At 46.2% G+C, this 25,745-nt stretch overlaps 1 protein-coding gene across 1 annotated transcript in view; it reads right to left on the minus strand.

The window, feature by feature from the left end:
* Positions 1-25,745, minus strand: part of LOC132490480 (caspase recruitment domain-containing protein 8-like) — a 54,958-nt gene that overhangs the window by 17,244 nt on the left and 11,969 nt on the right. Inside the window, exons 3-9 of the mRNA XM_060098827.1 lie at positions 25,029-25,124; positions 22,179-22,287; positions 19,528-19,827; positions 10,297-10,328; positions 7,453-7,497; positions 1,444-1,485; positions 1,082-1,111 (exon numbers count right to left, since the gene is read on the minus strand). Of these exons, the coding sequence (XP_059954810.1) occupies positions 1,082-1,111; positions 1,444-1,485; positions 7,453-7,497; positions 10,297-10,328; positions 19,528-19,827; positions 22,179-22,287; positions 25,029-25,124 (654 nt within the window). The remainder of the gene's footprint in view (positions 1-1,081; positions 1,112-1,443; positions 1,486-7,452; positions 7,498-10,296; positions 10,329-19,527; positions 19,828-22,178; positions 22,288-25,028; positions 25,125-25,745) is intronic.

Below are 25,745 nucleotides of genomic sequence, written 5' to 3' on the forward strand. Positions count from 1 at the left end.
TCCAGGCCTGACTTCCAGGACCCTGAGGGTCCTGCCTCTGGCTCTGTGTCCCTATGGCCATTTACTCAATTATTAACCAGGGACAACAAAGACCGGATCCCAATACACAGCTTTCTGACTTCATTTCTATCCTAATCCAATCTATTGGAGGCTAGACTTCTGACCGCATTTTGCAGGATGAAATAGTCCTTATAATGTATAAAGGGGATTGGGAGTAGGAGGGCTGGTACACATTCTCTCCTTATGGGTATCAGAATGTGACATCTACTCCACGAGTGTGATACAGAAATAATTACAGGTTCTTATCAATACATAACGTGATTGCAAGGAGTTTACAATTACCTTCACGGGTTCTCCATTGGGAAACCGCAGAGAGAATTAGATTAAAGACAGAAGGACTTCTGAGTGAAGAGACTTCATTAATTTAAAAATATTACAAAGGAGCCCTCTGACTGCCTTGCTATAGTATTTGTGTTCATAAGCAGATTATATTCTAAGAACTGGGGGGAAAAATCCTGAAGTAAAATAAAATCAGTTAGAATATAAGCTTAGTCATGCAAACATTTTTTTCCTAAGTCTTTCACAAAACTTTAGATCAAAACCAAATTTTATATTTAGAATCTACGTCTTTACAGTGGTTTCATACTCAAGTTGTTCACAAACAGCCAGAAGAGCAAGCCAGAAACTTTAAACCACAAATGTACAACATTTTCAGCAGCAAACAGTTTACTCTGCGATGATAAACTGTGGGCGGCGACCACCTCGGAAGGAAGCCAAGGCCGCTGCGGCGACACTGCAGATTTCAGCCAGTCCCTCAATCTCTTCTCCTTTGGGAACCGTGAGGGCAGAACCACACATGCAGAGTCTTGGCATCAATGCAGACCAGGAACACGTCCCTTGTATTCCAAGTCTACTGAGCTCAAATTTTCAAAATACTTATTCCTTTTCCAATGTTGAACCCAATTTTACACAGGAAAAGATCATGAACAAGCAACTTGCAACTTAAAAATCTCAAAGCCTATCCATCTTTCTTCCTTTCAACAACAAAAAAGAAAGTCAGAGGAAGGAAGGATATACTCACTTGTTTTTTCTGGTTTTGGCGTCTCGTTATCTACAAAAAAAAAAAAAAGGTCTAAATCATATTCATACGACAACTAAGAAAAAACACAGGCTAATGGGAGAATAGGTAAAATGTTTGCCTCTCACCAATAGCAACCATTTCCTGTCTTTCTTTTTCAGCTCATCCTGTTTTGCTACTTTGCTTGCCAACTAGCAATTATTTACCATGTAAGTACTTTTTCAGTACTTCACAAAAAAGACACTAGTAATTATTATGTCCTCAAGCAATGTAAGTGATCTGGGCATTACTTTAAAATAAGAATAAAGGTGTCTATGTTTAACTAGAATTCTGTAATTAAAGAAACACATACACAGATAACTCACCAGATTCACTTTCAGAACTGCTCTCAGAACTGCTGTCCTCACCTAAAAAAAAAGCATATGCCAGGAGAAGCACACAATGAATAAAAGTAGGAACTATTTTTTTTAATTATACATACAATAAAACAGATCCGAACTCAACTAATTTCTTCCTTTCAACCATTCTCACTAAGTCCCAAACTAGCCTGGTTTACATAAAAGAAGGCTTATCTTTCTTTGGAGCTGGATAAAACATACTTTAATGGCTTAAATATGAGCTCAAATCACACTCTGGCTGCAATAATCACTTTATTTGGGTGTCACCCAAGTCCCACCCACAGCCTGACCTGCTCTCGCTGCTCCTGTCTTGGATCCGCACTCGTACGTCTAGAAGGCTCCATGCAAAAGTTCAATGACACAACAGTGCAGAATACTGCAGTGTAAATGCCATTTCCCTGAAGCACAGGACAAACAGTCTACAGTGTTCAACTACTTCTGGAAAGAGCGGTCCCCAAGAATGCTCCCTCCCCTTTCTCACGCCCACTCAGCGCCTCCATCCACGGCAATCAGGCTTCTGTTCCCACAACTAGTTTGGAATCCGTTCCCTGATGTCCCCAAAGGCCCACTAAGCCCCAGACCCATGACTCCCGCGGGCAGACGAGACCCCTACCACCCCATCCTGCCTGCACAGCCCTCCCGTCTGTCCTGGTTCTCCGCCTGCCTCTCCGTGTGCCCTCCATTTGCCTTCTGCTCCTCTCCACACTCTACCCACACTCCCCACTTCCAGCCTTCTTTCCACCTCAAGAGCCCCGAGAGGGCTGGCCACCTACTCCCAAATCTGGATCTGACCTCCACCTCCAGGCGCACCCTGGGCCTCCCCTGGCTAACCAGATGAGTGCCCGGGCAGAATCTGCTCAGCCAAGTGCACCCCCTCCACTCCCTCCCCTCCACTGCCGCCCTGCTTCGCCCTCCATGCAGGCTCAGGATCCCCTGAGCAAATACATGGAAAGCTATTAATATCATTCTCCAATCTTCCCTCCCTACACACAACTACTGACAACCAAAACCAAGGACGGACAATAGTTCCATGGAGAAATGGAAAGATTTGAGAATAAAGATGAGAACGATAATACAGCAGCTATGAGCAGCTTTTTAGAGTGTTCACTATGTGCCAGGCACTGTGCATATACTTACTCATTTACGTGTATTCACTCATTTACATTTATTTACTCACTTTGCATATATATATATACTTACATATATTTATGTAAGGGCTTTACGTATATTTACACATTAACTCTCACTTCCAAACAAGGTAAGCTGAGGTCAGTGAACTGACTTATGCAACACCACGAGCACCAGGGCATTACCCCTCATCCCCCCCCACCCCCACCCCCACCCCCCCGCCAACCAGGTCTGGCGCTAAGATTTCAACTTGGGCAGTCTGGCCTGAACTTGCCCTCTTAACCATGTTGTTACACTTGCAAACATGCTTCTTGTTACTTCAGCAGTTCAACACCCAGAAGCTGGAGACTGATTGGATGGGGCGGGGGTGGGGGGGGGGGTGGAGTAGGAGGCAGACTCCTGCATGAGAGGATGCCTGAGGGGAGGGTGAGGCGTTGAAACAGGTGCTGGGAAATCAAAGTGATATGACTTGGCCTGGTCTTCCAGGGCTGGAAGAACAGAGCAGTGGTTCTCAACCTTGGCTACACGCTGATATCACCTAGGGAGCTTTCTAAACACACCCATGCCTGGGACTCTGGGATGGGGCCCGAACAGCAGTATTTTTTCTTTTTTTTTTTTTTTTTTTGCGGTACACGGGCCTCTCACTGTTGTGGCCTCTCCCGTTGCGGAGCACAGGCTCCGGACGCGCAGGCTCAGTGGCCATGGCTCACGGGCCCAGCCGCTCTGCGGCATGTGGGATCTTCCCAGACCGGGGCATGAACCCGTGTCCCCTGCATGGGCAGGTGGACTCTCAACCACTGCGCCACCAGGGAAGCCCAGCAGTATTTTTTTAAAGGTCCCCAGATAACTTCAGTGTGCAGCCAAGGTTGAGAACCACTGGCCTAGAATCAACCCATTTTAATCACTTCCTCGTTCCCCAGGCTGTACCCCAGGATGATTACCACTCCTTCCTCCAAGCCCTTACAGATGCCACCCCATTGCCTGGAAACCCCTTCCCCAGACCCCACCTGCAGAGCTCCTAGGCATCCATTAAGAGCCAGCACAATGTCACTTCTGCTGACAGTCTCCCTCTGCCCCACCAAGGTAGGTGAGCCCTGCCTCTTTCCTGATCCATCCTGTCACATTTACCCCGTTGCCAAGCAGTGCCTGCTTGCTTAGCTGTTGGTCTGTGAGCCCCGGAGGACTGAGGCTGTGTCTCACCACCCTGATTCCCCAGCACCCATCCCTATACAGATGCTCAATGAATGAATGAATGTGTGAACGAACGAATGCTTTGCCCAGCTTTAAAGAAGCAAGCAGCCCCTACCATGGCCCCTCTTTATTCTGTCGGTTCCCTCGGGCAGTCTTGGACCTCTGCAGGGCTGTCATTCTGCCTGGACCAGTCCCAGGTGAGGCCCACCTGCTGCCCCTGGTCCCTGGGAGAGGGAGTCTGGGGCCAGCCCTTCAGCTCACCTTCCCGCCGGTTCTAGACCTAGGACTCCTGATTCTATTTCTGCCTCCCTGCCCTGGGATCCTGCTCAAGCCCCCAGGACCATTTTTCTGCCTCATGGCACAAATTTGAGAACTAAATAAGATGTCTGCGAAGAGGGACCAGCCCAGGGCCTCGCACACAGTAGGCACTTAATAAGTGTTACTAATAGGTCACATTCACTCCTAAACTCCAGGGACAGGCCAGTCCAAGCCTGCTACTACAAGCACTAAACCCTTCCCATATTTGTACAGGTGAAAGCTCTAACAGCTGGCTCCCTGTTCAGGGAAGCTGGTGCACAAACAACCCCCAGCTCTGAGCTTCTCTTCTCCCAGTTTCTCATTCTGATGGGTGCCACCTTCACCACACCCGGCTGTCCTTCAGAACGCCAGCCTAGATGCAGACAAAATCCATACTCCTTCCTTTGATCCACTGCATTCAACTAGAAAAAGCTAACCTTTTAAAAATAAACTTTACTTTAAAAAAAAATAAAAGGAGAGAAAGGTGAGAAAGGGAACAGAGGGAATGTGAAAGCAGGCAAACTGAAAGAGCAGGTCCCATGCCTTATCTGGTAAAGAGGCCGGTGCATTTTCTCTCCTCTGAGGGTTGGACACTTCGGGGCAGACAGCAGGGGAATGCAGGCCACAGCCCCTTCCACATACTCTCAGCCTAGAGAGAAACAGCGGCTGCACAGCCCGCTTCCTCTCCACTCCCGAGGCCAAGTTAGGGGTCACTCCTGTCTCCCCTCTGGGGCTCGTTGCCCTGCCCTGTACCCCGTTATCAGCTCTGCTCTCAGTTTACAAAAATCACCCTCTGCTTCTTGACAAGGCCAGCCCCCCTTCATCCAGCTGAGAAGGCTCCACCCCACTCTGGCCTGAGGTGTCTGTCGCTTCACTCACCTGACAATCTGTGTTACCCACTGGCTGGACCATACTCTGCGGGTACACACTTTTAACTCTCATCTTTTGATTCGGACACCATCACCAGCAGCGGACTTTCTCCTCCTTTCTCAGACAGCTAGGGGAGAGCTGTCCTTGCACAATCCCATTTTAATCTCCATTTTGGTTATATCTTACAAATCCATAGTTCTCCTCTTTTATTTAACGTTAAAACCAAAGGGCACTTCGCATAACTTTAGGTACTGTTCCCCTTTTGTCACTAGGAACATGGAAACCTCATAAAAATAGCCGGTGTAATCATCAAACCCGTACAATATTACCTTGAGGAAAAAGAGAAAATATACTTAATTTTCCAGATATAACAATAAAAACTCTACCATCTGGCAACAAGATTGCCAGTTGGCTCTGTTCTCAGAAATGACAAGGGTAAGAAAACAAATCAGAGGGACAACTTTTGCTACTTGTCTGTCCTGAAGTATATTCTATTCCACATAAACCTAATCACAGGAATACATCAAGTGTGCAAAAACCACAGTCCCAGCAAACTGTTCGGGAAGCAGGGCCCTGGGCACAGACATGACTGAGCTTAAGTTTTTCAAGAAAACACGTGGATTTTTTTCTGGACAACAAGCTTTGGATACTTTTCTTCTGATATAACCTGTTTTTTTTTCCTATAACTACCTTATTGAGATCGAATTTGCATACTATACAATTCACTCAAAGTGCACAATTCAATGGCTTTTCGCATATTCACAGAGTTGTACATCTATCGTGACAATCAATTTTACATTTTCATCACCCCAAAAAACCCCTGTACCTTTTAACTATCCAACCTCCCCATTCCTCCCAGACCTAGACAACCAATACTCTATTTTCTGCCTGAATAGATTTGCCTCTTCTGGACATTTCATATAAATGGAATTACATAATACACAGGCTTTTGTACCTGTCTTTTCTCACTGAGCACGTTTCCAAGGTTCAACCATGTTGTAGTATGTATCAGCACTTTATTCTTTTTTATGGCTGAATAATATTCCATTATATGGTGTTGTGTATTGAATTGTGTTCCCCCCGCCAAAAGAAAATTCATGTTTGAAGTCCTTAGACTATGACCTTATTTGGAGATAGAGTCTTTATAGAGGTATTTACCTCAGGTAAAATGAGATCATTAGGGTAGGCCCTAATCCAGGATGACTGGTGTCCTTACAAAAAAGGGAAATTCAGACACAGAGACACATCATAGGAAGAACATCATATGATCATGATGATGGCTATCTACAAACCAACAAAAGAGATCTGGAACAGGTCTTCCCTCCAAGTCCTCAGAAGGAATCAACCCTGCCGACACCTTGATCTCAAGACTTCTAGCCCCCAGAACTGTGAGACAATACATTTCTGTTGGTTAAGCCCCCCAGTCTGTGGCACTTCGTTACAGCAGTCCTAGCGAAGTAATACAAATGGGTATACCACGTTTTGTTTATGCATTTAAAACTTGATGGACTTTTGGGTTGTTTCCAACTTTTGACTATCATGAATAATGTCGCTGTGAACATTCATGCACAAGTTTCTCTTGGGTATACACAGAGGAGAGAAATTGCTGGATCAAATGGTAATTTGTTTAGCTATTTGAGAATGACCTGTTTTCCGAGATGGCTGTGACAATTTACATTCCCATCGGTGGTATACGAGGGTTTTAATTTCTCTACATCCTTGACAACACTTGCTACTATCTTTTTCATTATAGCCATCCTAGTGGGTGTGAAGTGGTATCTTGCTGTGGTTTTGATTTGTATCTTCCTGAAATGATATTGAGCATCTTTTATGTGCTTATTGGCCATTTGTACATCTTCTCCGGAGAACAGATTTTTTAATCCAAAGGGCCTATGTAATCTAGCCCCCGCCTGCCTCTGCAGACACACTATGGCCCTGCCACCTTTCCCCTCTCTCTCTGATTCCAGTCATCTGACCTTCTTCAGCCTCTGAAAACAAGCACTGTGCACTTTCCCACATCACGGCCTTTACACCTGCAAGTCTTTTGAACTAAGACAACTCTTTTCCCCACCTTTGCCCTGTTACCTCAATTCATCCTTCAGAGTTCAAGTCGACCATCACCTCCTCAGGGAAGCCTCCCAGGACTACCCTCGCCAAGTATCCACCACCTGGCTGGGCTCACAGAGGACCCTCTATTAGGTTAGTGGAGCCAATCTAGAAAATGGCCTGACTGCCCCACCAGAGAAATTCTCAGTTTCACTAAGTACATCTTTATCACCAAACTTTAAAGTCACTGATTTCACTAGGCTAGGTGATCATGAAAGTTTAAAATTCATTCAACTCTTTCAAGTAGAAAGATGAAAGTCCCTACCTTTCATTCAGATTGTTTGAAGTAAAACAGAAAAATAAATTGTAATTTATCTTGCTATGAATTGGTTATTTTGTAAAAATTTCATTTGATCATTTACCAATATTAATCATATCTCTTACCTGATTTAGAGTCCTTTGAAGTATCTAGGTTGGGACTGGGGCAATCTAAATTTTGAGAAAGAAACAAAGTTTAATAGTATAAATACAAGGATAAAATAGAAGATTATGTCCATTTTTGTAAAAGCTGCTAAACCAAAAATAACAGAAGCACCCTATTCCATAAACTGAATCACCTCTTTAGAGCCAAAGCAGCCTTGCACGTGAAATGAATGCCCAGTTACCAATGGTAAACAATGCCATATTCTCAAAGGAAAAAAGATTTAGCCCAAGAAGCCATAAGCCTTTTCCAATAGAGGGCAAATAGAAAGCCAAAAAACTTTATAATTACATTTGGTTGGATTCCTGGCAATCTCTCAATTTTGTGCCACAGGGCATTGTTTCTTTGTCTGATTAACTCAGCAGCTCCCTAAAAACATCCCTGGCGATTAAGTAACTTGACACTAGGAAGGGAAAAAAAGCACCTGGTTTTAGATTTTGTAACTGAAGGGCAGGCAGTGGTGTTACTATACCAAAGAATCAGTGTCCTTCCCCAGTTAACAGTCAATTCAGGCAAACAACTGTCAACAATTTAGTAAAATGACACAAATAGGTTAGAGGTAAGGATGTAAAGTTGGCCAGATAAGTTGTGACCAGACTAGGGAGGACCTGGAATGCAGTTAGGAAGAACTGGCCTTGGGGGATGGTTCTCCTACAGGGAATGACGTGGAGACGCAGAATTACGTGACAGCTTCAAGCTGGAATGGGCCTTGGTGTTCCCCAAGATGTTGGTGGACACTGGGGGGTACTGACGTTCAGGATGCATTAGACTCCAGAGAGCCTGACACGGAGGCCACTGCAGAGATCCAGATATGAAGTGATGAGAGCCTAGGCCAGTGTGGGTGCATGGGAATGGAGATATTATAGTATAGGAGAAGGGGTAACTGCTGCAGAAGTTACCAACAATGTTAAACAGAGCAAGAGCATTTCTGTGTAGGGAAGGACTGCCCCTTAGCTACCATGTCCCTAGTCTGTATTTATGCCATGCTCAATTAGACTGCTCATGAAACAGACAACTCTTCCATTTCGTTTGTCTGGAACATTCACCCACACCAGGCTGGTGAACAACAGGGGCTTAATTACCAGTTGACTAATTCCCCTGGGCGTGGGCAGAGACTACTGTCCCTTCAATTTAATGAACATTGACTTAGTGTCCACCGTGTGATGGGCACTCCGCAGTATTAGAAGAAAATCCATGTCCCAGCAAACAGCCTGTGTGAGGACAAGCAGTGGCCATGCTTAGACACATGAAGAAATCAGGACAATACAAAACGAAAGAAGGCCAGTATTCTGCTGGTCCAAGAGAGAAATTGAGACCACTCACTGCAGGTGAGGGATTCAGCACGAGTCCTTGAATTTGGTAGCGCTGAAACAAGCCTGGGAGGTTAAGTGTGCAGGAAGGGAGAGGCATCTCAAGCAGACAGAAACAGGCAAAAGCAAAGAGAGGGACGGGTGAGGTTGAGGTCAGCACCAGGAAGCAGGAAAGCCGGCCAGATCCAACCCTACACTTGACAGATTCATGACAGCCCCATACACTACACATTGCAGCCAAATGTTACAGAAACTTTTTTTAGATTTTAATCAGAATACTTTTATTAGGCAGGTTATTATTCTGTACTGGAAAAATGAAACCCAGGAGGGATATGGAACTTGCAAAAGTAAGACAGTGGCCCAGCGATGAGCTGAGGAGTTCCTAAGCCACTCTGCAGTCAAGTGACACAGGTCAACAACTAAAGTGGCCTCGGAGCCACCCTCCAGAAGGACTCGGAGCCATGCAGCACACGATAAAGAGAAGGAGCCAAAGCAAGAAATACATCCCCACACACTGTTTACAGCCTTTAAGAACAAGCAGCACAGGCCAGAAAGAGGACTCGACTCTCAGCAACCCCCAAACCTAGACCAAGACCTTCCTTTAATAAAGGAGTATTGGGCTTCCCTGGTGGCGCACTGGTTAAGAATCCGCCTGCCAATGCAGGGGACACAGGTTCGAGCCCTGGTCTGGGAAGATCCCACATGCCATGGAGCAACTAAGCCTATGCACCACAACTACTGAGCCTGCGCTCTAGAGCCCGCGAGCCACAACTACTGAAGCGCACACGCCTAGAGCCCAAGCTCCACAACAAGAGAAGCCACTGCAATGAAGAGTAGCCCCGCTCGCCGCAAGTAGACAAAACCGCACGCAGCAACAAAGACCCAACACAGCCAAAAATAAATAATAAATAAATAAATTTATGTTTTAAAATTAAATAAATAAAATAAATAAATAAATAAATAAATAAATAAATAAAAGTGTTTATTTGACCCACTTTCAGGGATAGAATTGTGTGTTGTCATTTTCATTAAGTATATAAAATTGACAACACTCAAGTATTAAAGAAAATATCTAGTCATTGTGTACGGAACATTTATAGAATTCAGTTGATAATACTTCTCTAATCTTACTTTATTGAATTTAAAATAAGGTTAAAAAGAACATTAGAGCCAGAGTTTAAAAGGAGAGAGATGTAAAAGCACTTATTTTCTATTCTTAAGTTATAAAAACTACAAAGGCCCAAGTTCTTTACATTTCTTTTTTTTTTTTGGAATATCTGTTGAAAAACAACCTTAAAGAAAATTCTGAAAAATTGTCATTATCGCATCATCCTAACCTACTGATTATTTTAACACATTTCTATAAGTTGGTGAATGCATGAATGTAAACTGCAGCCAATAGATAAAATTAATTAAAAAATCATTTTCTAAAAATGCAAATTTCCATAGTATAGGTTAAGTTTTCGATAACTCAACATTGATTTAAGAGTTCCATACCTTTTTCTTCTGAAGAGGCACTGTGATCATCACTAGAACAAGAAAAGAAAACCAGTTTTATAAACGGATACTAATTTTATACAAAATAATTATCAAAGTCTTCAAAATGATCATACTATGTTTCTGCAGTAATGTTGCAGATGAAAGAACTCTCTCCCTCCTCAAGGTTCTTCCTGCCCCTCTCACTCCCCACCTACTGCGGCCTGACTCCAAACCGCGGGACAGACGGGGCTATGGAGCGTGCACTTGAAGCCCAGCTTGTCCAGCTCACACCCCGGCACCCCTGCACAGGGTCCCTGCATGGCATCCCCGTGCCCGCCACGCCCCTTGCTCTGCCGCGTTTCCAGCGATCCATCCTCCTCGCCCCGCCCAGACGCGCTAACCCCAGCCCCTCCTCCTGGTTCCCAGAGCTGCTCCCTGAGTCGCCCTCCCTTGCTCAGGTCTTCTCACCTGCTTCTCGGGCCTCCTCCCTCAGTCCCAGCACGCCTGAGAATTAAGGGCTCGGACAGCTCCCATTCAATTAACCGGTCCTTCCCCCGCCTGGCCTGACGTTCTGTCCTCACCACCGCCTGGACTCCCTCTGCCCTGCTAGTGCCGGTCTCACGGGAGAACTCACGGTCTCCGCTGCCCACTCCCCACCCTCTCCCGGAATCAAAGCCACCTGCCTTCTGCTCTCCCACGTTACCGAAACTACCCAAGCTAGAGCCACCGAGGACTCCTGTCCGACAGACCCAGGGGGCCCTCTCCGTCCTGAGTGACCGCTCTCTCTTTAGATGAAGCACGTGACAGGCTCCTCCCTCCCCCATCCCGTGCCTCAGTGGCCTCTCCCCTCTCCATGTGCTCCATCTCCTGGCTCCAGGCCCCAGCCTCCTGGGTATTAGATCGCTGTGTCCCAGGATCACATCAGTGCACCCTCCTCACACTGCCTCCTGCTCACCTTCATGCCAAGGTTTCAGATCCTAAATCTTTGCCCCCTTCCAGGCCCCTTCCCAGAGTTCCAGGTGCCTAGGGCCCAAGGGTCAATTCAGCACTTTGAATTGACGACGGTCAGCACTTAACTAATCACTGTCTTCCCCTCTCCAGGAAAACCTGCTCCTCCTGACCTCACCAGGTCACCTAACTAGAACCTCCAAGTCATCACTAGCTCCTTTTTCCCAGCAAGCAGCACAATCCGTGTCCTCCTAACCTCCTCCACCTCCTCCAACACGTCTCTCAAATCTGTCCCCTCCTCAATGCAAACTGTTTCCACCTCTATTCAAGCTCTCTCCCCACCCAGCTGGTTGATTATATTCTCTCATAATTACTGGCTCATTCTCTTGGTTCGTCCCTCGTGTGACCGTCAGCATGACCTAATCATGTCTTTGCCTAGACTCTTCTGTGGCTTCTCACCACTTCCTGGCCAAAGCCTGAGTTCCCTGGCATGGCACACAAGGGCCCCCACCCTGCTTCCTCGTCTCCCACCCTGCGTGCTCCCGCAGAGGGAAAGCTCTTCAGTGTCCCAAGCATACCCTGCATAACACACACACACACACACACACACACACACACACACACACACACCCCACTCTCTCTGCACCCTCCCCCAAAAAGGGTCACCGCCTGTGGCCTTGCAGGTCAGGTACCCCAACTATGTGTGCTCCATGGACATGTACTACAATGTTGGGTTATCCCTTCGAGTTGTGTGTGCATGTACGTGACAGCCCTGCCCTCCGCCTTGATGCCCAAACTGCTCCTCATCCCTTAAGGACAGCATTTCTCAAGGTGTGGACTGAGGACATTAGAACTCTACAGGGTGCCTTCTAAAAATCATTTTTTCTGGGCCCACTGAATCAGAATCTTTGATAAATAAATGAAAAAGCAGGCAGAAAACAACAATGATGTTATTTGCACTTATGGGGGTGTAAAATCTTTCTGCATTTTCTCACTGAATCATCCTAATAAGCCTATGAAGGCCATTTTACAAATGCAGGGACTGAGGCTCAGAGAGGTTCATTAACTTCCTTGAGGTCACACAGCTAACAAACAGAAAAGAAGCACTTGACCCTAGGCCATTATGACTTCAAAGCCCCATAGTTGCCTGGTACCATGTCTCCCTTCACTCCCCACCACTTGACCCCAAACCACAATCCTGGTAGTGAAAGTAAACTGAGGAAGAAAACAGCAAAAGCCGCAGACCAACTGCTTGCCCTTTCCTTTCTCTTTTTCAGTCAAGTTAGTCAGGAGCCTCCAGATTTTGAAAACCTCCTTGAATCAAGACTTTTTCTGGTAAACATTCCCAAGTATTTGGAATTTGGTATTTTCTAGGAAAAACATGTATTTTCATTTTCAGACCTAAGTCCTCTTATTTTTTAATCCTAAACTCCAGCTCAAAAGGTCAGAGAGTGGTGGTAAACCTGAAATTAGGAAATGCTTCAAGACACTAAGAAAGGCTAAAATATGGTTCCCATGAAATACGTAGAAGAAAAAGCCAACCACCGCATCTTTTTTCTCCAGACTCATACCTCTTATAATGCAGTCGTTGTGCCTTTTAATTTAAAAATAATTACGAGAACATGTATTGAGAGTTAGCCGTTCTTATTGTACAAAATATGTCTGCTTAAAACACACTCTGTGTCCCCAATGACAAATCGCGTTTTTCTCTTAATTGTCCCTTTCATAGTCCCCTTTCTACAGCTGTTTATCTTTATTTCCAGATGTGTGTACACGTGTCTAGATACCAGAACTTCTGCTAAAAACCAGAAAACCTTTATGGAAAACCTTTATTTTCTCCATGTAGTGAGGCTGCGGGGTAGAGGGCCAGCTCTCTGTACTAAAACACCCGACAGTTATGCGGGAGGAGACTTAGCCCCGAGGTGGAGGAGCCCGCCCACAGGGCAGCTCCAGGAGTCACAGCTGGGTGGAGGGAGCAACCCCAGGGGACCCACAGGGGCCCAGCCACTTTACAGAGTAGCGGAATTTGCTACCCTAAAATACGTCTCTTTGGTATATTAATTATTTTAAGTTGGTTATTCTCTAGGAAACAGCAGGCAAAGGGAAAAAACATTGAAAACCAAGCAGGAGTTACCCTCTGTAAGAAACATTTACATTTGTAAGAAAAATCGTTGTCCGCAAGGGTGTCCAAATCTGCATCTTGTCAGTGGAGAAGGCAGTGAGTTAAATGTGCATCACAACCTTACCTGTGTTGACCGTGCTCTTCCTGGAGACCTCCCAGAACTCACTCTCCTCACCCTCAACATCCTCTTTCATCTTTAGCTGAGGACAGTATTTAAGGTGAGGGCTTTGGCCTTTTTCAAGTTTTCCTCGGTATCTCCCATGTGTCCCTGTTATTATATTTTTGTGTGACTTTCTCCTGTTAATCTGTGTCATGTCACAGTTTAATCCTTACACCACAAGAACCCAGAAGGGTAGAGGAAGATTTTCTTCCTCCCTAACACACTACATGGATGCTAGCTAGTTCCCCACATCCTCTTCCTTTCTGCTTTTTCCAGGTGGTTTGTTAAAAGGAAAACCACGGCAACCACGGAGAGAGAGTACCCATTCCAAATATTCCCAGTATAATTTAGGGGCTGAAGATCAGCAGGGAAGGGACTTGGACATTTATTTAATATCACTTAAAATTCCTTACATTTTGATCCGGACTCAAGCATGATGACTAGGTATAATTTCAATGCCGCCCCATGCCTATCAGCTCCCAGGCCCCATCTAATACTGGCCCCTTTCCCTCAGCGGGAGGAGAAAAACCCTGCATCTCAGCATAGTACAATCCAACCTGAGGGAGCCTTTCTCCCACCTCCACTCCCAGCCTGACAGGTGGATAGTAGGTGCCAGAAGGACTTCACTCAAATCTGGCTCAATAAGTAATAATTCTCCAGTTAAAGATCTTTAGCAATTCTTCGAGTGAAAATAAAAATGTAATATAATACCTAATTTTTTTTCTTTAACTAATATTTTAAAAATATTTACTGTGTGCCTGAACCCAAGCCAAGGACCCCAAGCCCATCGATAGGCTCTCACTGCAACAACCTTTTTAGTGCTTGATACTGAACTAGTGTCAACTCCGTTTCACAGATGAGGAAATAAGGCTCAGAGACCTTAGTTATTAGGTATAATTAAACCACAATGAGCCCCAAATCCTCCTTTTAACTTTTCACCAGAATTAAACCAACTAGTGTTTTACTTCTTTTAGCCCCTATCAACCTTCTGGGAAATAGGCCAGAAGTTGTTAAATGGGTTAAGGAAAGTGGAAAAGAGTTTATGTTAGTCACAAACTAGAGTTAATCTGCATAATCATGAAATAGCTATACTTTCCAGAGAATAATCTCAATGAAAGTAATATTCTCTACAATACAGATCTCTTTTCATCAACTGAAATTAACTCACAGGTGCTGTGCTAAGTGAAGGGGATATAAAAGTAACACGTGACACATGAACCTTGTCCCCAAGGGGCACACTAATGGAAGAGAAGACAGATCAGGAAATAAATGTATATGATGTGGGAAGAGCAAAATAAAAGCAAATATAAGCTATAGTCTTAGCCCAGAGCAGGCTATGATGAACTGGGAAGGACAGAGCTCTTATGCTAAGAACATGGGCGTGTAACTAAGGCCACTTAAACCATGATGTTAAGGCCAGCCTGCATTTTCAAAGAATGCTACGCCTCAGGTAGGATCTCCTCACTGTTAGACTCAGAAAAAACCGAAGCGGAAAGGTGCCTACAAGATCTTCCAGCCTGATGCATTATTTTACAGAGGGGGAGAGAGACTCTAGGAGAGGTGAAGTTAATGAACACCCAAGATCACACAGCAAATTATAAGCAGAGACAATCTCACAACTTGTCTCAGGCCTCTTGGTTTACCCATCAATTCATCCATTTAACAAACATGGATGGATTATGTGCCAGGCATAAGTGAACAAAGCAACTGGGTCTGTGCCTTCAAGAACACATCAGTCTGATGGGGAAGACTGTCTTCTTGTATCTGAGACAGGAAGTGCTTCAAGAGCACTTGTCTAAGATTGAAAAATTGGAGAGGGTTTCCTGGGGAAGTGACATTTAAACTGAGCCACAAAGGACAAGCAAGAATGGACAAGAGAATGTTGCACAGCTTCTGTCTGAGGCAGGAAGGAATTTATCAAGGTCTGGGAACAGGAGGAAAGCAACTGTGTTCAGGGGGAGAGAGGTAGGAGATGAGGAAAGACAGGGAGGTGGAGAAACTCTAACTGTAACCAAACTGATGGCAACCCCAGGATGCTGAGTGGCGATCATTCAGTCCACTGAGTAGTCTTCGTATTTCCCCCTTGGGAAGATTTGAAGCTTGAGAGCAAAGGAGGAAGTCAACAATGCACGGTCTGCTGTCATCAGCATCTTTCATGGAGAATGTCTGATCCTGTGAGACCCCCCTGACATTCTACAGGCTCAGACACTGCCTGTGTTGAGTCCAAAAGGCCCAAGCATTTCCCCAAAGAAAATCTCAGTTCCCCAGACCACAAAAGCCAGACCACCCTGAAAAGAAGTTGTAGTACCAGATGACAAAAACCCCTCAAGAGGCTAGGTAACTTTAAAACATACTCCAAGGAAACTGCCTTCACTCAGAATCAAGCTCTGGAAGCCAACTACACAGCCTCTTCCACACTGGCTAGGACAGACAGACTTCCTGAGTACCAAGCCCTCTGCGACCAGGCCCTGGGGGAGGGTCAGGGTCGAGCCGCCAGCTGTCAGTACCCCCAGGGGACACTTCCCAAGCCAGGCTGGTTTCCCATTATCACCCAATTTCTTTTATTCTAAGCATCCCAAAGACCACCAACTGCAATCAGCTCGCCCGCCCATGATGGAAGCCATCCCATAGCTTTTTTCTTCTGTGTTCAGGTTTCTGAATGAGAGCACGGGCTTCAATGCTTCAGAAAACACTTAGTACCAGCAAAGATAAAAAATCCACAGGCCTGGCTCTCCAGGCTGGCTCCTTCAGGTCTTTGGGCATCGAAGGGCTAAAGGACAAAACCTGGAAACTACCGTGTTCGTCAAGAGCAGAATGGATGAATAAAATGTGATATCGCCATATAATGGAAAGCTGTAAGCCATGAGAATGAAAAACTGCTTACACACAACAGAGAGAATTAATCTCACAAACATAATGTCACAAAAGAAGCCGGACACAAAAGGGTATATACTGTATGATTCTATTTTTATAAAGTTTACGAACTAGCAAAACTTATCTCTGGCCCCTCTGGGGAGGAGGGACAGGAAAGTAAAAGGAAAACAAGGGGGACTTTTAGGGTGTTATATTCTATTTCTTGACCTGGGTGGTGGTTACACAGATGTGTTCACTTTGTGGTAATTCATCAAGCTGTGCACTTAAGATGCTGTGTTTTCTGTATGACTGTATATACATACACACAAAGGAAGGGTTTTCAGTATCTTGGGAAAGGAAAAGTATTATATAGGACTTTAGCTTTACTGGCCACGTTCGTGAATGGAGAATGACCCCAGGTGGAAGGAAGAGGTGACTGCATTGGGGATACAGCCCAAACAGCTGCTGTGGGGTGGCAGGAATTAGGAGGAACAGTTTCAGGGTTTACTCCTTTCTTTCTCCTTGCAACTAACTGCCAGTGAAATCTCTGCGTAATGTACTCCAAAGGGAAGTGGAGCCAAGAGGGAAAGGGGCTGGAACTAAGCTGGCTTAAGGGAGACAGGAGGCAGCTGGAACACTTCTAGCAGTGAGGGGACAAGGAGGGAAGGAGGAAGAGGAAGAAGAAGGAAGAGAAAGAAATCATAAGTGCCCACGGTGGGCAAGGAGGAGAGCTCACCTGACTGGGGATGGATGGGGTGGGGTGACTCCCATGACTCAGCCCAGTAGAAGGGATCCCTCCTCTACTCCCCTCTCTGAGCCCAGGTCTGATGTACACCTAGATTAATGGTTTTACTGCACTGCTTTGCTGTGCTTTGTTTATAAGCCGTTTATAACCTCTGGGAACTAAAGGAACAAGGAGTGTGTATGAGTGTCTGTGCGTGCGTGTGTGCAGCCAAGGATTCCACATCCCCAGCATCTAACACATTGTTTGGCATATAGTTCGCACTATTAAAAAAAAATGTTCATTGGACAAATAAATGACAGAAAGAATGTGGTAATTAGATATAAAACAGAGACTTCCTTAATATTGAAAAATCAGTAATAACAGCTTAAATGGCCAAAAATGTGGGAATGGCTAAGTATCAGAGGGGCATACTGTGCAGCTACTAAAAATTACAACAAACTGTAGCAAACATCTGTAGGGTGCTTTACAATTTACTGAGAATTGCACCTCCCCCTTGTTTGACACACAATTATATGGACTTTGTTACCATTAAATGACACATTAACAACGATCTCCCTGAAGAGGCCAGAAAGATCAGAGGTGGTGGACTAACAAGTTTTCATGGAAAGTGGTGGGGAGGGCCCACATTTCAGAGTAATACTAGGAAGGCTGGTAGAGGTTTTGTTAGCTCTGTGTAAGTAACTGTACTAATTTCACACACTGTATTTCAATTCACTTCCTCTTTTTTTTTTTTGAGGAACAAAACTTTACTTTTAGCTATAATTTGATTCAAAGTTCTCTTTAACAATCATTTACAAGTCTTGCTGTTAACTGACCACCTCTAAAGAAGTGTTTTTGATATTCCAAGCGGACACAGTTTATGTCCTAGTGTAGTTTTATTCATGCTAACTTCAAGAAATTCAACAGCAAAACCCATCCACAACAGACTTTTCTAAGACTGTCTTCCTGATTGCAACAGTGTTTTAAAGAATAGGCGAGGAAAACACACACACACACACACACACACACACACAAAACCAAGAAATCCCTCCCTCCTTCCTGAGAGAAGCTGGGCCTAATGTTCCATGAATGATCCACGAAAAACTGAAATGAACACTTTAAACCTCTGCATTCTCTTCTTCCTCTAGCTGACCCTGTAGAAACTCTTTTTGTGTCACGGACTGTCCCATTAAGTAAATTCTCTGCAGAGTCTCAATCTTGGCCGAGCGTTTCTGCACTGTTTTGGGTTGGACTTCCTGCAAGTATTTACTGCAATGAGAGGATTACCTAAAGGATATATTTCACAAACAAGCCATCACGTGTCTTCTGCTGAAACACTACATCCAAACACTACAACTAAAAGCCTGCTTTTGCAGATGACAGTGAGTCCTGGAGAACTCGACCACAACATCCCAAACCAGCTCTTGGTAGACATTCCCACGTAAAAAGCGGCTGCTTTTAAAGAGCTGTGGGACGCTGATAACACACAGAGGCATTTGGCTGCCTTTACAGTAATAGCAGAAATCCTTCAAGCAATGTTGATCTCGCACCTACTGTGCTCAAGACATTGTTAGGGCCCCATGGGGGCGTTGAGGGGATGATGGGCACCGGGGTGTCCCACGCATGGGCAAAAAGGGATTAAGGAAATAATCCTGCTCTCAATTCAACTTGAAAGCCGGGTGGCCAAAGCGCCGATGGTGTTCAGTAAAACCTCCCCAGTCCTCCTCCAGGTGCAGAGGGCGCAGGAACTCCAGAGAGCTGAAGCTCGAGAGCTGGGGACACACGAGGACAGCAGAACCGGGCCTCGGGGGCGGGGAGTCGCCACGGAGGCGGGAAGGGCGCCGGTCCACACACGCGGAGAGCAAAGGGGATGCCGCAGGGAGACTTGCCCTCCTCCTCACCCGCCCGCCGCCAGGTGTACGTGAACAAATCGGGCCCACCTGCCGCCGCCGCCCTGGGGACGGGTAGCGGGCGTGGGGAAGCCGCGGCGACAGGGGGCAGCAGCGCTGCCCGTAGCCCCGCCTCCAGGCCGGGAGCCTTGGGCCTCCGAGCTGCGCGCCACCGCTTTCCGCGCGAGCACCTGCGCGCGACCCCGCCGCCGCCCGCCGGACCCAGGTGCGACCGCCTGGGCCCCCCGCCGGGGGTAGGGGGTCGGAGTCCGGGAAGCACGGCGCGTCGCCTCCCCCATGCTCCGTGCCTGCGCGGGGCAGGCGCCGCCGCCGAAGGACGCTTTGTTTGTGCGGCCCGAGCGGGGATGCCGGGGCGGGAGTGGAGCCCTCCCCCCGCCCGGGAAAGGGCAAAAGCAGAGCCTGCGGGGGAGGGTGCTAAAGACCGCAAAGGCCCTTCTCCACGCGGCGATGTTGGGTCCAGCCGCACCCCACCCCCGCTTTCCCTTTCTCCTTACGAGCCCCACCCCCCCGCCAGCCCCGCGGCTGCGCTCACCTGCTCTCCGCGACCCCCGCGCCTCGGCTCATCGTCGCTCGGCGGCTGGGGGGCGGGGGGTACGACACGCGCGCCCGGGGCTCGACGCTCGAGTGACGCCGGGGCGCCTGCAGGAGAGGTTCGCGTGCCGAGCGCTGCCCTGCGCACCCGGAGGCGGCCGACGCTGCCGGGGGAGTGAAGAGGGCGAGCGAGAGCCACAGGGGGAGGGGACTGGGCGGGAGGGGGCGCCGGGCGCGCTGCTGCAGCCGCAGCCGGAGGCCGCCCGGGCTCCCTAACGGAAACGCACGCTCGCCGGCGGCCCTGCGCGTGCACGCCGGCGTGCACACTCTCACACGTGTGCACACTCTCACACGTGCGCACACCGGCCGCTCGGTAGCTGCTTACCGCCATGCCCGAACTAGGTTTGGTGATACTAACTCCGAGGCTTCTGTGAAAGAGAAGGGCCAGCACCATTCTGGAGGGGACGGAGAGCTCGTGTCACTCTAATTGGGATTGGATACTCCTGTGTCTGGGGGGTTTTCACGAGACAGCCCGCCCCCTACAAGGAATTCCCAGAATCTCTTCTTAGGATCTGTAAGCCCCCTGAAATTCTCTTTCAGATTTTGTACCTAAATACAAGTGTCTGGGATGAGGGACCACAGCTTCCTAAGATAAGACAGCTGTGTGACCCCAACCCCACCCCAGACTGTAAGGATGGATGGACTAAACCAATGGCTCCCAAACTTTGCTGCACATTGAATCACCCAGGGAGTTTTTCAAATCGCGACGCTGAGTAGTATCCCAGATCTATTACGTTAGTGCAGTGGGATCCAGTCATCCGTATTTTTCAAAGATCCAGGTGATTACAATATTGAGGAAAGTGTGGGAACCACTGCTTAGACTGTCGGTGATCCTCACTGTACACTGTTTTCTTTTACCCCGTTTTTCAGCGTGATTGTTTGCTTGTCTGTCTTTTCCATGAGGTGGTGGGTGTCACACAGCATCTAGCCCAGGTCTGACTCCCTGTAAGTGCTCAGAATGCCTTTACTGCAGGAAGGAGGCAAGGCAGAGTCAGGGATAGGCCCTCTACCTTGTAGACCCCTCTTTGCTCTTTCTGAAATTCTCCACAGGCTGACATACCCTTGACCTCATGGAAATGGCTTCATGTAATGCCTGAAGCTGGGGAAGAAAATGGGTCATTTCAGCTTGAAGGGATATCTGTCTTTTAGATTCTACCAAATGTCTCAGCCCCAGACCACCCCTTACCTGCCTCACTGTGACTCAAAGGTCCAGCGCTGGCAGTGTGGGTGTGTGCAATAAAGTCATAACCCCGATGGATGGAACATCTGTGAGTCCAGCACTATGATAAGGTATTTTATACTCTGGGAAAAAGCTGGCCTGGTGCTATCACTGGGCCTTGGTGTTCTTCTCTTAAACATAAACATGGACAATTTCTCAGAACATCAACCTGAGACAAGGTCCCTCTGTGACCACGACGGATGAAGACAAGAACAAGACTCCTTAATCATGTCTAAACACAGACAAAATATGAACACTGTCCAAGCCACAGTGGACACACAGCTATCCTGGCCAGTTAGAGTGACCGCTGCTTCTTTGCCAGTTAACAGCCTTAGCCTCTCTCTGGTCTGCCCTTCTATGGATAAGATTTATGAAGATACACACTCATAGAATGAACCCTGCTTTCCTAAGCCCTCCCCCAATCAGCTAACAAAAACCCAAATCCTTTAATAATATTTCCTAATACCCTCTCACTGACACACCTCCAGGATGGTGTGCATTTCCCTCACGGCAATGAGTAATAAATTCAACTTTTTAAACTATAGGTTTATTCCTAGTGGTCTTCGGCAAGGGAGCATTAAAAATAACTTAGTCGACACAATGACAGCACAAGGTAAACATTACACCCTCTTCAAGTATAAGCTAACCAGGATTTGTACAGATCCTATGACTCAAACTCACACAAGGCTGCTTGGCGGTCAGTGGAGAGCCAGGGTTCATGTTCACCTGGGTTTGTGGGGAGCCAGGCTTGTATGTTGCTTCCTCACAGGAACTGTGGCTTCCACATGAGCCTGAATTCCAGTCTTTTTCAGTTCAGTCTTTTTCTAGCTATGGGAATTTGAGGAAGTCATTTAACTTTCTTGACTTCAGCTTCCTTGCAAAAGACAAAAAAAAAAAAAAAAAAAAAAAAAAAAAGGCAGGGCTTCCCTGGTGGCGCAGTGGTTGAGAGTCTGCCTGCCGATGCAGGGGACACGGGTTCGTGTCCCGGTCTGGGAAGATCCCACATGATGCGGAGCTGCTGGGCCCAGTGAGCCATGGCCGCTGAGCCTGCGCGTCCGGAGCCTGTGCTCCGCAACGGGAGAGGCCACAACAGTGAGAGGCCCACGTACCGCAAAAACAAACAAACAAAAAAAAGTGGGTCTAGGAACTGGTATTCTTTTATCGAGATAGACAACATTTTACTAGTCACACATAATTACAAAAGTTTTTTTTCTTGTGCCAAGAACTTTTAAGATATAATGTCTTAGCAACTTTCAAATATACAGTACAGTATTATTAACTCTAAGGATATATATACTATTGGTATATTTTTCATAAGTTCCCCAGGTAGCCTGACACAGCACCTGTTGGCAGACCCTGGTTTGGGAAGTTACCTTGCAGCTGCCAGATCTGAGGTACCCTTTTCCAAATGCCATTGTCTCCACTTGACTCTTGCCTCACTCTTCTCTCCTTCCGGATTCTCCTTGGGCTTCCAGGAGGCCCCTGTGATATGACAAGCAAATGAACTAAAGCCTGAAAAACCATGTGAGTGGACTTGGAATAGCATCCTGCAGCCTCACCTGAGTCCTGGGACGACTGCAGCCCTGGTGGACAGCTTGCCTGCAATCTCATCACAGACCTTGAGCCACAACCGCCCAGCTAAGCTACTTACATATCCCTGACCCACACAAACTATGAAATAATAAATATTTGTTGTTTTAAGCTGTTATATTTGGCGGTAATTTGTTATGCAGCCAATAATAACTCATACAAAAGGAAATAAGATCCTAGAGTTAGTGCGCTGGAATCACATCATTTGCACTTTTAGGTAAATTCAACCATACTCACTCTGCAAAAGAGGGAGAGAGAACAAGTTACAGTGTCAACGATTCTGCCTGCTACTCCAGTGAAATAAGGGGATGCGATGAAAGAGGGAGATCTGGTTTCATCAGTCAGTCTCTGACCCAGTCCTGGGCATCTCTCATGGAGGAGCAAGTCTTAATGCACATTTTAAAATATCCATGTTTTGTACAAAGTGGGAAGAATAAGTTAATTCGCTGACTTGGGATCTATATATAACATAGTCAACATGACCCTTGAAATCCCTTAACTCATCAGGACCTGAGCCCAGGACATCCCCAAACCAAGAAGAGTACTGACTTTAGACCAGTGTAAGAGGAAGCCCAACCCTGGGACCCTGGCTTCAGAAGACCCTTCCATGGCCCTCCTCCAATCACACCTCCCACGGGCTAAGGAGTCCATGAGGCCCAAGGGATGTGCCCTTCCAGAGCCTGTGCTCTACCTCCCACTTCTAGACCAGTCTCAGTGGATGAGAGACCCCCACATCCCTGTCCAAATGGCCCTGAGCTCACTTTCAGGGCCAGCATAGGCCTTTCCCCAGGTCCAGCTTTCTAAGGGTGGGGGATAGCACTAAAGAGCCCACTCCAGGGCACAGGGAGACCAGGTGCAGCTGTTTAAAGGGATGTGGATAGATTGTGTGTGCAAGCCGAGTGGCCTACACACGCGCACAGAGCCCCTCGCCACACAGGCCAGCAGCGGAAAACCAAGAGGGAAGCCCACGGACCCCAAGCTGGCTCTCCAAATGCTGCCTCGTGCTGGTGTACGACTCTTGAGAAGTCTCACTTGACCTGTCCTTCCTGTCATGAATCAAATGAATATTTGACAGGAATATTTGTCAAGGCAGGAAGACAAAATATATTTCATTAAACAGTGTGTTCACTCGATTTATAACTTTTACATGTTTAGACATATTACATACGGATGTCCATTTGTACTCTAGCCCAGGGTCCCGCAAATGATTGGGATGCCCTGGCCCAGAGCTAACTTCTTCATCTTTATTTTGTTTCACTTTTTAGGTTTCGACTCTTTTTTGCCTGAGAGAGTGGAGTCCAAGGCATTATTTGAGTGGGAGAGGAGAGCAATAGGATAAGGTGATTATTTTTCCATCTCCTTCTCCTTTTATTTAAATATATTGGTGTATGATTTTGCCCAGCACATTTGGTTAAATGCACAAAGATGGTGTGTCTTCTTTCTCGGAGGCCCAAATGGGGCTTGTTCTTGGGGATCTCTCTAGGTAAGGTCAATGATTAGATTTTTGTGTGTGGTGGTTATTGCTTAATCCTTTGCTGGGATAATTACTCATCTCAGTTGGGAGTGTCTCTTCCAGACCATTTTCCCTGCATCTTCATATATATTATAAAAAAACGTTGTGTGTGTATGTTTGCTTCAAAAATTGTATGATATATGCACTATTTTTCAGTTTGTTTGTTCTTATGCTACAATATATCTCAAAGGTCCATGCATCTTAGTAACAAATTTTACTATTTATTTATTTATTATTAACACTATTATTTATTTATTAACACTATTCTGTTAAAAAAACTTTAAATTATCTGATTTTGATATTAAATGTACTATATGAAATTTGTATGTGTCATGCATGTTTTTAGATTTAAAATGTAAGTTTATTTATTTTAATTTTTGGAGAAGAGGTGTTAGTGGAGAGAGATTTGAAGAGAGGATTTCCTGAAGACATCTAGGAGAATTCCTTAGATACTGCAATACCAGGGTGAGAATTGCTTATGTAAGCTGTGATTAAGAGAAGACCAGCCATTTTCTGACTTAATTATGGCAAAAACTACTCAGTTTTCTCTCCATGCCTGTTTTCTCTGTATCATAGACTCTTGTTTTCTGTTTCCGTCTTGGAAAGGCAGGTGCAGACAAGAAACCAACAGTAAGATGTTCTTTGGATGCTGACATTAGCCAGGGGAAATCTTTATTCACGTGTTCAAGCAACTCTTGGTTTTCTTCCTAAAGGCCATTTGATATATTCTCTTGAGTTCTGAGCTACCTTGGAGCTTGCATTGTTTGTTTTCTAGAACAAGGGCATCCAATTTTTTTGTTTAAGGTACTTTACATGGCATCCTAGGGCTTGCTATGTATCTGTTTCTCCAACTGACAAAACATGCCATCCTCCAGGCTCCACAGGGAAAGACGGTGTTGCCCACTGTTCTGCTGTCAGTCAGAGCTCACCACGGTGCATGTTCATTACAGCAAAACACACCACCACTGACAACAGGGAACTTTGCCCAGAACTGACAGACTCCCAGCACTGAAGCTAAATCATTTATCTAGAAGAATCTAGAAGAATCTTTTATCTAATTGTAATGGCCTGAATGTTCCCCCCCTTCCCAGCCCCCAAATTTATATGTTGAAGCCCTAACCCCCCAATGTGATGGCATTAGGAAGTGAGGCCTTTAGGAGGTAATTAGGTTTAGACGAGCTCATGATAGTGAGCCCTCCAAAATGAGATTCATATCCTATAAGAAGAGAAAAAGACACCAGAGCTCTCTTTCTCCACCATGTGAGGAAATAGCAAGAAGGCAGCCTAGTTGTGACCCAGGAGGCAGGCCCTCTCACCAAAGACCAAATCTGCCGGCCTCCAGAACTGTGGGAAAGAAATGTCTGTTTAAGCCACCCAGGCTATGGTATTTTGTTATGGCAGCTCGAGATGACTTAGACACTAGTCTTTAGGCTTCTATGGCTGACACCTGTTACCATAATTTTAGGGAGGGCCACTCTGCTTCTGCCTTTATCCAGCTGAACTTTCTCTTTGTCTCAGTTACTTAAAGAGACAGGGAGTGTATGAGGAAGAGATTCCAAGAAAGTGAATTTAGTCAGGAAGTTGGCATTGCTGCCCTCCTACACCCATTATGCTCCCACTGTAATCGCGCCTTTGAAGACGTAACTACCTCAAAGAATCATTTCCACAGCTAGTTTCACAGTACATCACTGTATCTTCAATTAACTCTAGGACTGTTACAGAACAATAAAATGTCACAACACAACTTTTTTTTAACTTTTTTTTTTTTTTTTGGCTGCGTTGGGTCGTCGTTGCTGTGCGTGGGCTTTCTCTAGTTGCAGCGAGCGGGGTCTACTCT

Source organism: Mesoplodon densirostris, chromosome 5 (genome assembly GCF_025265405.1).
Source record: "Mesoplodon densirostris isolate mMesDen1 chromosome 5, mMesDen1 primary haplotype, whole genome shotgun sequence".
Taxonomy (NCBI): Eukaryota; Metazoa; Chordata; class Mammalia; order Artiodactyla; family Ziphiidae; genus Mesoplodon; species Mesoplodon densirostris.